The following is a 13,658-nucleotide window of genomic DNA, read 5'->3' as shown; positions in this document are numbered from 1 at the left end:
GAAACTGTGCTGTGAATGCAGCGTGAAGATCAGGGGAGGGCTGGCAGCAATACAGCATGTGCACACAGATGCAGAGGGTTGAGTTCTAATGCTGGCTTTACAATCTGAAGCCAAAAAAAGACACTTCACCCACATCTTTCATAAATGCTCATTTTGATATGGAAATGTAATACTTGGTCTGAACTGCAGAAGTGCATTGCTATGAGTTGCACAGAGCAGAGAGAATGAAAACCGGATACTTTTGACCAAAGTTAATGGAAAATCTTTCTAGAAATACGCTTTTTAAATTAATAGTACAAGCAATACTTGAACTCCAAACATGTTGTAAAAATGTGAATTTCACAGTGAAGAGAGACAAGTCTGGATAAACTTCTAATTTTATGCTGAAGCTTTATATTTTATTGCCAGAGAATTAGTATTGAACTGTGGTGTGCTTAGAAACATGGAATTAAACCTCACATTTTCAGAAATTGAATTTTTTCATTCAAATCTTGATTTATGTCAGAGGTTGAAAAGGAGCCAGAATTTATTTCAGTCATCGCTACCTCTGACCTTAATTTCTATTACAATCTTCATAAGACTTGTATTAAATTTTTGAAAGCATTTGTTCTTCCTTATATTTCCCCCAGCACATTTACTTCCTCATCTCAGAAAGCAATTATGAAAATTAATATTTGGGACATCACCATCATAACAGAAAGCTTTATAAAAACCTCAGAATTCTATCTTTGGATGCAGCTGGGGGCAGTGCTCAGTAAATAAAGAACAAGGCCAAGTTACAAATAAAGAACATGCGTAGGAGGAAAGGGGAAAAAAAATTGAAATGTTTGGTCCATATGAGCAGCAGTATTTTTTCTTATTAAAGCTAGGTTCCTGTAGAAATGCAGTGTGCAAACTTTTACACGAAATGGAGGTGGCTAGACTGAAGGAAGTGTTGTACACGCATAGTTGAATTCATTCCGTACACAAGAGCTCTGACATCCAAGGGTGTTTTCAGGTAGTACTTGAATGCACACTATAAAACTAAATTACAGGAATAAAAGTAGACAGTACTTGGGGAAATTAAAAAAAAAATAAACTTGATTCATGACCTATAAGGGGTAATAAACTATAAGAGTAAGTTTCAACTTGCTTTGCAAAAAATCAATAACATTACTTAAAAGTGTGAATATTATATTTATGTGAATTTCACTACATATTACTACTTTTAAAAGTTTGGTGGCTTTTTGCAGGTGCATTAGAGACATATCAACGTAAAGACTTTGTTTCTTCCCACTCAGTTAAATTATTAAGGGTTACCACAAGTACTGCTAAAACAATGACCCTGAGATTCCTTAGCAGAAGCAAAACAACCCAATCTTACTACTCGTCATTCTGGAGGCCTCAAGCTTTAAAGGACACATTGCAGAAAGAGTCAAGGCCTTCCAAGGTTACTGCCATACATCCTGAACAGCTAAGTAAAACGGTCAGAGGATGCAACTTTACGCTTTGTCATACATCCGTCCTCAGTCAGACGACGTCTGCCAAACCACCACAACACAGAGGACAGATAATACAGCTAGAGTGTGAATCTGTATGTACATATAAACATAATACATCCATACACACACACACATATACACAGAATTTAATATAGCAACTGCAAGTTCACTATCTCTGCCAATATTCATTGGTAACTTTTCTACCAGATATCTATCTGCCATGATTACAGGAAACATGAGTAAAACTTTATATGAACATACTCTGGAAATATCATTCATTTTAAACATTATAGATCTTACCATCCATATGACATACTGATTAATATAATCAGGATCACTGAGCTGGGTTATTAATGGAAGAAGAATTCCTCGGGAGAGGATTTCCTGAAAAACAAAGTAAAACAAATAATTTTATACATTTATTCATAAAGCTAATATAACTGCAAATATTTTAAAAAAACCCCACTGAGTAAAGGCTAAATAAAAAATATGTAATTACAGAAAACATTCAATAGGCACTTAGCACACTCCCTTCCAGTTAACATTAGAAGATGTTAATAAATACCTCAGGAAAAACAACATCCATTTTACCACACTCTTAAAATGTTGCTAGAGGTAAAAGAAACTTCAAAAACATTTCACACAAACTGTTCTCTGCTATTAAATACTTATTAAGATCATACTTTATTTAAAATAACCTAGTATTAAATTGGATTAATTTTACAAAATAAAAAAAGAGCAGTTCAGCTCACAATTTTTTTTATGGCATTAAACCAAAGAATTGGGATGGATTTTGGAGTCCATATTTACCCTGACAAAGTATCGCATGATCTTGTTCTGGAAGTCTCCAGGAGGTAGCAATATATACAGTAAAACCTCACACAGATCCCTTAGGAATCCTAGGGGGCGAGAACAAATTTTTGCACAGTTTTTGTATTATGTTATTTCACATCTCACCTGGTATCATAAAACCAACAGATAAATCCTTAAAATGAAATTCAAATATACAGTCATATATATTCTTATAGTCCAAGCGTCACAGTAACACTTTTCAGACTGAATATAAGCAGCACTGATGTAAATCTGAGACACATCTAGAGTGTCAAAACCAAGACAAAAGAAAGCCAAATTCCAAGAACCAAAAAGCTAACTCAAATGTATTTCCCTTATTTAACATATACAGGCTCCCACACCCCCCTCCACATTTTGCCCAAAAAGATAAACTGATTTCTTAAATGAAGATTATGGAGTAGTGATAAGGAAGGCAGCTCTAACAACAAGCAAACAGAATCTGCAAAGACATCCTCTGCCTCCCAGAAAACATATTTCTGTCTTAAAATTCTTCCAATGAAAAGGGGTATAGCTACATATGTACACACTTCATTACAGTTACAGCATTAATATGTATAAATTAGAGAAAATATACATGTACAGTAGATAATCATGCTTTGAAAGTCACATGCTAAGATTTCAGTATATTTCATATTGTGAACACAATTGTTAGTATTTTAATTCTATAGTATATAGATATAGTGTGTGCGTATATATGTATGTAGTGTATATATATATGTAGTATATACTATGCTTTATTAGTCTTCTATACTGAAATAACTTCAGAAGATAATATTGAGAAACCTTCTTCATCTTTGGGAGAAGTGCAGACTAGATCACGACAGACTTCTTTTTCCATTTCAACTTCAACCTCAAAGAATGTATCTACAAGTTCCTCTGCTTGGTCTAAACAGAAGAAAATAAAAACAAACATACTTTTTTGTGAAGATTGAAACTTGAGAGCAAACTTGAATTATAAAATAAAGCTAACTATATTTCACACATGTATGATACCTGCCTACTGAGACTCAAAAAAAAAAAAAAAAATTTAAATCATTACATTACCTTTTATCTGATCACCTTTTTCTGCTATTCTTTGCTGAGCTTTTCTGAAAACTCGAAGATGAGTGCCAAAGTCATCAACAAGTCGTGTAGTGAAATAAGGCTGCCAGTCTGTTTCCTTAGACCTACCAGAAAAGGACATCCACGAAAATGAATTATTTTATCCTGAACACAAAGAACAGTAAAATTTCTACTTCTCCTTCCTCCCTGCCAAGAACCACATTGATAGTACATATGACAAGCAAAGAAATAAATCAGTCTCCTAATTGCCTATCTGCTGAAAACAAATCAAATATTGTAAAATACCACTCTTGCACCACATTAATATTTATGCCTGAATTACTTTAAGGTCAACATTAGTATCTGGGATAGTGTTCTGATTCATAACATTATCAACTATCTGTGAAAAATCTTGATATAAACAGTCTACAACCTAAAACTAAAATACGCCTCAGGTCTTTTTCAACCATACTTTCTATCATTTTGGAAGGCACCTAAACAAAACAATTTTCTTCTGAAATTGCAGTATATGCATGCCTAAAACATGTTTTACTTGAAGCTACAAGCAACCTAATGTTATCAACAACTGATGCCACAGCTTGTATGAGAGGTAATTAGTGTGAATCTCCAACAATGCACATCGGTTAGTGCCAGAAGATAATCACTGTTAGATTTGCATAAAACTATTTCCTTAGTGGTATGAAAAAGATGCAGAGATGTTCTTATGATGTCCATGCTTTACTAGCCAAATTGAAAAGGCACTTGTGCATTATAGGTTTCATAAAGCTAAAAGTTAATGATGACTTTTACTCTGCCCTAAGTATTCCACTACCTGAATTCTCTCAGACACCTACTTTGTTGTAACATAATCCTTCCAAAACTTCCTTTTTTGTGTTTGTTCCCTCACCTGCTCTTTCTTCCCTCAAAGAGAAAGAAAGGGATAAGGAACTCTGGACAGAGACGGAAGCCTGCTGCAAAATCTAGATGTGGAAATAAGAAGCAGAGCTGTCTCAAAGGGCAGTCAATCAAAACCATCAATAATCTGGATCCACTACACTAGGTGGCAGCCTTACATCATTCTTCCAAACGTGCAATTCTCAAGAAGGGAAAAAAAAAAAAAAAAAAATGAAATCCCACTGTATCCATTCTCTCCAGAAGCTCATAGGGTATACGAAATTAGAGATGATGGTAGTAACCTAAGACTGCTACAGCTATATCCAGCTACAGTCATTATAAATATACTACATTATCTTCTCTTAATAATAACAACTGCTGTAGTCCTGTGAAACCAATTTGATTTGTACAGAACTGCACAGGAGAGGTGGCTATTTTTGAAGAGCTGTAGTACTGTAGGAAAAAAATTTAAATTTGCTATAACTTGACCTGCTTCGCCACAAAGCCAGTGCTTGATACTATTCAATGAAGTAACTTCACCAAATAGACAAAAACATTGAAGTTAGGTAGCCACATCCATTTCATGTAAGCACATTCTGTAACATACAGTCTATTTAGCCTGGTTTTCACTATTTCTAAGACTGTTTCCTAGGACTTCCATTATTTCACTACCAATAAGATCTTTTTATAATGAATTTTTCCTAGCATTAAACCTAGCTCTCCATCTCTGACTTTTCTTGCCAGAAAAGCACACTGACCTACATTTTCAAGTCAAGAGAGGGAGGGAATAACACCACCTCAAAATTGCTAAATAGTTTATTGTATTTAGGTGACCCACAACCTCTTCTGAAAACAGATAACAATCAGCACAGTGGGATGAATAGCTGAAATCATTACTTAACAAATGTAGATAGATATAAAGGCATGCAGTACCTGGGCTGCGAAAACAGCCATACTAAAGAAGATAAATATTTCCCAGACAAGTTCCCTGACTTCCTGCTACTTGTTTAAGCAACAGCGGAAAAAACAATTAACAAACTATCCATTTGTTCTCAACCAACCCTATTTTTGAAAAAGATTTACATATGTGACGTATCATTTCGTTCCCCAGATTACCATCCCTTTAAAAATACTCATTGTTCTTACACAATGAAAAGCAGTATCACTTTTAAAAGTTATCTGAGCTGATTCAGGTATCTGAATTAAAGGCTTTCAGACTGACTTACCTTGGGAATAGCCCCGCTGTTTATATGAAATAGACCTGCATATCAAAAGGTGACAATTCATGCAACTCAATGTTTTAAGTTGCAGAAAAAAAAAGCTATTCAGTAATTTCAGACATTAAACTACTTTTGAAAAGGACATTTTGCAAAACATCACAACTACAAACATCATCTCCATTCTTTCCTTAAGGGATCAGCAAAAGACTGTAGTTCTTAGATCTTAAAATTTTTTATGTTCTTTCCCTAAAATGCACTCAACTGTGCCAACAGATAAAACTTAATCATTTATCTACTACCATACAACCCACAGAGGTATTCGTCCCCTTGCTTAGGCAGTGTATTGATGTAAATACAAATAATCTTACCTGGCAGAAAACTGAACAAGTGCATACTGAAGAGCCTGCCTGATTTCCAGAAGAAATGATTCATCATCACTTAGTGTGTAATACCAATACTGCACATAGTCTCTCAGGGAAAACTGGATTACCTAAAATTGGAAAGGAAAAAAATAAAGATGAACAAATTAACAAAAGACAAAAAAATATAAAATAGCTTTCTGTGCCTGATAATGCAACAGCGGTCTTCTTAAACGTTAACATAGTGAACCATACTCCCTGACCGTTATGAAATCGTGAGTGAAACAATATAAACTCACATACTGAAACCTCTTTTTCATGTTGGTTTACATGCATTCATCACCACTACGCTGAGAAACTCTAATACACAGAAAACAGACTCAAATATTGCCCATTATTCTGGCCCATACTGAATGGTTTTTCACTTACCACTCTCAAGCATGATAAAATTTCTCAACTTTTATTTATCTCTCAACTACTTAGATATTACATAGTCAATACTTGCAAAAATAAACATAGGTTAAATAGTCCTGGTTAGAACTTACCTGTTGCAAAGGCTCATCAATTATATTTGCACCTGTTAGTCTTCTGTCAATCTTAATAGGTCTGGCTTCACGTTTCATTTCTTCTATGCACTTGGAAAAGATCAGGAAATGTAACTTTGTAGGTTTTAGCTGTAACTAAAAATCAGCCCTACTGTTTATGATATACGTATAATTCCAATAATTACTTTATACAACATTTTCCCCTATTATTATAATTTATAGAGTAGAAAAAATATAATCATAAGAGTCATAGAATGGTTTGGGTTGGAAGGGACCATTAAAGGTCATCTAGTCCAACCCCCCTGCAATAAGCAGGGACATCTTTAACTACAGCAGGTTGCTCCAAGCCCCATCCAATCTGACCTTGAATGTTTCCAGGGATGGGGCATCTACCATCTCTCAGGGCAACAATATCTGTAGTTTTCACTGTGTAGTAAACAATGGTGAAGAACTAACCTGAAAACCTACTTCTTGCTTACTGTAAAGGAGCAACTTTGCTAAAATACCAGATCAGAAGGAAAGAAAACTCAAATAGTTATTAAAAAGGGGGAGACGGGGGGGAGGACAGGATGGACACACGACAGCAACACAAGTTAGTTAGTGGGTAAGACCAGAGTTCCACTTGATTATGAACTTCCTGTGCAGTCTCAGGCATGTAATTGTTCAGTAGTTTGTGGCTTTTTTCTCTCTGTTTCTTTACCCATCTCAGTTTATTCTATATATCAGAAGAGAAACTACTCTTTTGTACCATCACTACTTAACAGATGAGTCTTTATAAAGTAATTGACGAGGGGGTAAAAAATTATTTTTTGCAGAAGGACTTGTAACTCAGAGCAGTTAAGTCCAAGAATGACTTCATCAGAGCTGACTTTTGGCAAGTGACATACTGAAAAAAACACCGTTTATTAGAGCTTCTCCAAGTGGACTAATACAGTGTCTTTCTACAAACTTAGGATGAAATCTGCAATAAACCCTTTTATACTCACAGAAGTAACAACTCAACAACCTACACTATTGTTAAAAAAAAAAAGTTATTTTATTCTTTGATCTAGAGAGAAAGTTATGACTGTATCAGAAACATAGAGGAACTGCCAAAAAAACATAAATGAAAAAATTATAAACCGTATGTCCAGTGTTTCTATTCTACATGACTCTCCCTAAGTATCTCACATTCAAACCAATTAATGGTGAATGACAGTGAAACACCCGAGGCCAGAAAACATTCCTCTTCCTCCTCCTCAACCAACTCTGTATCACAACACAAAAGTGTTTTGTTGCAAAATTCTGTATATTTTTTAACTTTCAAGACAAGGTAACAGTTCAATGAATAAAGTTGAATCATATTCAAACAATACTTCAGCTATATACTAATGAATTCACAAAATATTTTTGTCTTGACAGTATCAAAAATATAAAAAAAAAACCAGAATGGAATGATTAAATATTTTTACTAAGCACAGCATAGTTCAAATTGCCAAACAAAATTGTTAAAAGAGAGCTTTGAAGATTGAGGCCTGCATGTATAAAACCACATTTGGAAAACACAGAAGAAAAAGCAGCAGCAAAAAAAGCAGCAGCAAGAAGAAAGAGGGAGAGACACGCAGACAATACGCAAAGTTACTTGGTAAAAATCTAAATGTTCATAGGCTCATAGAATTCAGGTTTTGGTCTGGACTTCAGCAAGGCATCTTGTCCAACCTCCTGCTCAAAGCAGAGCCAACTATGAGATTAGACCATTCTTTCATATTCTTTTTTTCTCCAGGGAAATGTTTATGTACATTCCACAGCTGACCATAGCTCTCACTTGGAAAGCATTGCCAGTTTTAAGCCTGGCGTTCCAGACGCTGACTTAGAAGACGGACTTAAAAGGAAGGTCACAAAACTGTCCTATTGACTGTCATTTCATACACAGTATTAGTCTGACATACTCTACCAGTATTAAATCATTAGTTAGGAAAAATGAGTATCACTTGTTATTGTTAAATCTGACACCTACTTACTTCATTTTAAGCAGGTAAGAAACACTTACGAGGAACATGGGACAAACTCCACAAAGCGAGATGCAGCACACAGTAAAAAACCCAGGGTTCACAAGCACGTAATTGTGGTAACCTGGTAGGCTTCAGACCTTTGTTTCACTGCACTAATAGATATTTTTAAAGCCCTTTTTTGAAACTATGCTAGGTAACTGTTAAATATGAAAAATGCCTCATTTGGACCGTACCAATGTTTCCCAAATCGCACACTTGTCACAGACTTTCATGAGTGGACAAGACGGGGGATTTACATGTCTGCATCAAATTCGTAACACAGCATATGACCAATTGACTCAAAATAAAGAGATTCAGAGACTAGTCAGGGATCAAATATGCAACTAGCATTTCTAACAGTGATAATTTATCTTATACTAATTTAGCAATATTGTACACTGCCTAGAGAAACTCCTTGTCTTTTGAATGAAGCTTCAGAGACATCTATTATGATAAAATAGCTGAACATTCCACATTTCTGTTAAAGTTGGAATGAATCTGTAATTTTTATTGAAAATGGCATTCTAGTTAACAGTTCAGAAGGCTCTAAACTTGCCTTTCATTCAACATTATTTTAACATAAACCTGCCGACAATTGTGTATCTTACAGAGCCAGTACATTATGGCATCATCGAGTACATTCCTGACACACAAGTTTTATAAAACAGACTTGCAAAAGGAAAAGGAAGTCTAATCCTAATTTTTAAACCTCCCTGCATGTATGCAAACAAACAAAAAAATAGCAAAAAGGTATATAATCTTAGATCAAAGTTACATAACTATTTCTCCTTAATGTGAGGCATTCACTATGTATTTGCTAATAAGTGGAAGCCAAGGAAACCTATTGGCACCAAATCCTCTGCTGTAACTTAGAGTCTGGTACATTCTACACATTATTTCCATCCACAATTTTGGTGCTCTGAATTATAACTAACTTTTTTAAAATCAAGCATTTGAACATCCATCTTAGCCTAAAAAAAAGTCCCCAAATATCAAAAAAAACCTCAAAACAATCGATAAAACTGACTACCTTTGGGGAAAAGAGCTTCTTATAAAGAAACTCTATCATCAGATTACTTCTCAAAATACAGTATCAGAAAAAAATGTCATATTAAAGTGAGCTCAGTTTGTACTTGGTTCACGGAAGAAGCATAGCCTGTACACTAGCCACTTGAAAGAATATTCATTGTTCCAAGACGACTTAGGGCTACAATGGCTTTAAACATGAAAAAAGTTTCAAGTTAAAAATATTATTTTCCAACCAAGATAAGTCAGCAGAAATTTGATATAGAAATGGCAAATAGGAATCCCAGGCAAACCACGTATTTGGTTTTGGTTTGGACTCATCTGTTCTTGCACTGCTACTGAAAAGCTCAGCTAAACTAGCTAATGCTGTTTTAATACAATGGCAAAAAATAAATACAAAACATTATTGTAGAAGACAAACAGATTTAGTTGGAGAACAACTTCAACCAGCATTTGGTATGACAGCTAAAAATAAATACCTTCATACTACAAAACTTAAATCCAGAGATTAGTCAAGACACACCAGTTGAGAAAAGTGACGTGTCAATAATCCACACTCAAATCAGAAGTGAAACTACTGAATTTGCAAGGATTACGCAAAAACACCCCACAACATTTTATTCTTTTATAAAGCAACCAGAGCATATGTACATACTGAGCTCAAAAAAGTAACATTAACATAAAAATGTTTCAGTGATGTAGAGGAAATTTAAAAGACAGAAAAGCTTCTTGTAAATCTGCTCTCAAAACACGAGACATAAGCGACACTCCACAATCCATATAAGACAAGCACTAACGTCTACATAGCACAAAGAGTCTTAGTCCTCTAAAATGAGTTTCATTAACAGAATGGGATCATTAGTTGATTGCTGACTTGCCCCTTTTCAGCCTTAAACTTTATATTTTTCGTTTGGAACAGTGACATAACTTTATGGTTTAGAATATACTTAAGTTCCAGATTTATCTCAACAGATTCAAAGACTTAAGTGAAAAGGCCACTTACCAACTGAGCTATGAACCAGTTCTGTGATTAGAAAACATACTGCTGAACCACAAAATTTCTATGTGCTATTGATAGAAAGCCCTTCCACAAACAACATAAAGCGTAGTGACCTGACAGCTAAGAGCAAGCAGGATGTTTCAGTAGAAGCAGCTGTGAGATTAAATGTAACATAACTAGCAATCTTTGGGTTAAAATGTTTTCTCTATTCTGATGAGTGCAAATGGAGTAGGCCGAGATATATCTAAATTTCTGAGCTGCCAAAATGTACTGGTTCATAAACCAGGAATTCCTAGAAATTCTACCTCTTGGCTATTAAGAATTTGTTCTGTACTAAACAGATGCAGATTTATCCAATTAGGAACCCTGAATTTAGGTCCATCAACCAAAATGATGTGTCTGTTAAGAATTGAGAAAAAAAGAAAAAGAGCTGAAAAGGGAATCCCATTCCTGCTCTACATTTATCTATGCATTTCCAGGATTTTTGCCTGGTCTTAAACATAGCCGAGGATAACAGCTTCTACATCCCTGAAGTACTGTAAATCTAGACGTTATTGCAATTTAATCTTCTTAGTTAGGCAAGCAATTTTCTGACCACAAATAATCAAAAGAATCAAAACTGGAGAGATTACAGATCTAGTGATGGAAGAATCCTAACTAGTCATGAATACCTTGCAAGAAAAAGCAAGAAGGAGCTACTACTCCAGCCAAAAATACCCAACACAAAAGTAGTCTAGAAAGTAATGGTTTAGTAATCCCCTCACAGATAATATTAGCCAGTTGCATCTTACTCATTTACTCATAATGAAGCCAGAAACAAAACTTGAAACAAACTTTCCATAAATGCTTTAAAAAGCTTCTATTTCAAAGAGGAAGGATCTTGCATTTCACTTGCACATTGCAGCTGACTCAAAACATAAAAGCAGGCTCTTTCGCTTTGGGAAAAGGGTACAATTCTTAGATTAGAACTGATTATTAGTGTCACTCTAATTTTGTATAAAATCTGATCTAGAAGTTAAGACCAGTAAACTCTCCTTACCTTAGGGATCCCAGCTGATGTACAAGGAAGAAACGAATGTTCACACTGCTCAAGGTATTTTTCTGAGTTGCTTTTTCCAAATAAGAGAGTAACCACAAAACCCCTAAAATGGAAAAAGACAGACCAGAGAGAACAAGGGTCATCTCTTCCCTTCCGCTAGAAAATATTTCAGAGCAAGTTACAAAATGACAATATATGGCAGTTCTCACTGTTTACTCTTCTAGTACAGTGCTCTTTCACAGTGTAGCGTGCCGCTCAAAATAACTGACACAATCCCAAGTATGAAGTTTCCCAGTCCTGTATTATCAGTCTTGATGTATTCTTATTACGCAGCAGATACATATAACACAGTTACGCTACACAGCCTGCTGCATGAGAAGAACCTGTGATGGCATGCTACCTATGCTCACAAATATTAGTGCACAGAAAAAGGGGTACATACATAAGCTGCTCTGGTTGTATTTATACAAAGATTCTTTTACTTCAACACTATGATACATCTAGACCTTTGCATGCCACAAAAACACAGACCAGGAAGAACCTGATGTAATAAGTATAATTAAGTAACTACTGATTGCACATGTTTAAACAAGAAGTAAGAAAATTTTCAACTGGGAAAAAAAAATCCAAAAAACCACAGTAGTCCTTCCAGGCTGAATAAGAACAGTCAAGGAAAAAATCTAGAGGATAACTGGAATCAAACACAAAGTAGTGTTTTGGGGGGGATGTTGTGAGTTTGTTGGGGTGTTGGCGTTTTGCTTTTTGTTGTTGTTTTATTTTTAATTAATTCAGCATATAAAAACTAAATAAATGCACCCCTGGCCCATTTATTTTAAAATAATGTTAGATCAGAAATTAATTATCTTCCTCCCTCAATTCTACAATGATGTTTAAATTATTACTTATAGTTAAGCAGGAGAGCAGTTAATTTTATTATTGTTTTCTTGATGATATAATGAAGGCTTAAGGGAAAAAGCAACCATTACAAAAAGTTCAACCTTGCTACAACAGCAATAATTTATTTAGCCCTTATGACACTAAGGCACAAAAACACATAAACATAAAGCTGGTTTTACTGAGAAATAGATGGAAACCTAAAAGCTGTGCCAATTATAGCATAACCAAAGTATGTAGCCTCTGAAAAGCCAAGCATTAGAAGAAAATGAGAATATGAAGTTACTGCTGCTCAGACTAGCCTTAAGATGGCTGAATACGCACAGCTTTTCACACAAATTTGAAAGCATTCAATTTAAAGGCCAACTGACCAACGTTTGTGACAGGAGCTCAAAAAGTTATTCCAGGCTTGAAACGTGCTGAAATTATACATTCCTTTAATATAGATTGCTGTTGATATACCATATTCTTACTTATATGATTAGAATAAAATTCCTAACCAAGGTGAACAATCCCAGGAGACAGACAGACAGACACACACACAAAAAAAAAAAGGCAAGATATACATAGTTACTATCAGTAACTTGATAATGTATAAGAAAATTTCACTTGATATTCCGATTCCCTTACAGCCATCTTTATCTGCTAACCACTTGTACTTTCTACATCTGAGGACAAAAAAAAATGAAAGCAGATCTAATTGCTCTTCTGCTCCAGATACCTCCAGATAGCTTTAAAATCATAACACCAAAGGTGCCAGCAGCATCATAGTTCAGTTCAAGGACAAAAACTTGCTTAGAAAAATCTCAACATTAGTTTCACTGTGATAGAAAGCTAATTAATGTCTTAGTTGGGGGGGTGGTGTTTCATTGGGGTTTTTGTATTATTAAAACGTTTGTGTTTTCTTTTTATGATCTACCACTTTTCTATTAGAAACCTCAGTCATCTTGGAAAGAAAACAGTGTATCCAAAAAGCCTTTTTTTGGGAGACAAAAATCAGTTTTAACTTCAAACATGTATCAGCAACTTGGCAGGCAGGTAAAGGCAATGAGGGTAGAGGTACTTCTTTTATTCAAAAGGATTGAAGCCATGGAAATAACTAGGTATAGATTATACATCTGTTTTCTCTCAAATGTTATGACGCTTTTGAAGTTAATGACTCATTCAAAAAATACTAATATGCTACCAATATAGTTTAAATGTATGCTTATCTTCTTAGATGCCTTTAAGTATTTTTCATTTTTAAGCTAGAAATGCTAGGAACTTCTGCCTCTATA

The 13,658-nt window shown here is 34.9% G+C and overlaps 1 protein-coding gene across 2 annotated transcripts in view; it reads right to left on the bottom strand.

The window, feature by feature from the left end:
* SNX13 (sorting nexin 13) overlaps positions 1 to 6,482 on the bottom strand; it is a gene marked incomplete at its 3' end in the record, with an annotated part of 34,970 nt that extends 28,488 nt beyond the window's left edge. For both annotated transcript variants that reach the window (XM_082015029.1, XM_082015030.1), the window contains exons 1-6: positions 6,393 to 6,482; positions 5,857 to 5,978; positions 3,378 to 3,499; positions 3,117 to 3,218; positions 2,292 to 2,380; positions 1,782 to 1,865 (exon numbers count right to left, since the gene is read on the bottom strand). In XM_082015029.1, the coding sequence (XP_081871155.1) occupies positions 1,782 to 1,865; positions 2,292 to 2,380; positions 3,117 to 3,218; positions 3,378 to 3,499; positions 5,857 to 5,978; positions 6,393 to 6,470 (597 nt within the window). In that variant the 5' untranslated portion in view covers positions 6,471 to 6,482. The remainder of the gene's footprint in view (positions 1 to 1,781; positions 1,866 to 2,291; positions 2,381 to 3,116; positions 3,219 to 3,377; positions 3,500 to 5,856; positions 5,979 to 6,392) is intronic.
* Between the last annotated feature and the right edge of the window lie 7,176 nt (positions 6,483 to 13,658).

Source organism: Phaethon aethereus, assembly GCF_964289735.1.
Source record: "Phaethon aethereus genome assembly, chromosome: 2".
Taxonomy (NCBI): domain Eukaryota; kingdom Metazoa; phylum Chordata; class Aves; order Phaethontiformes; family Phaethontidae; genus Phaethon; species Phaethon aethereus.
This window is presented reverse-complemented; position numbering and strand designations above follow the sequence as displayed.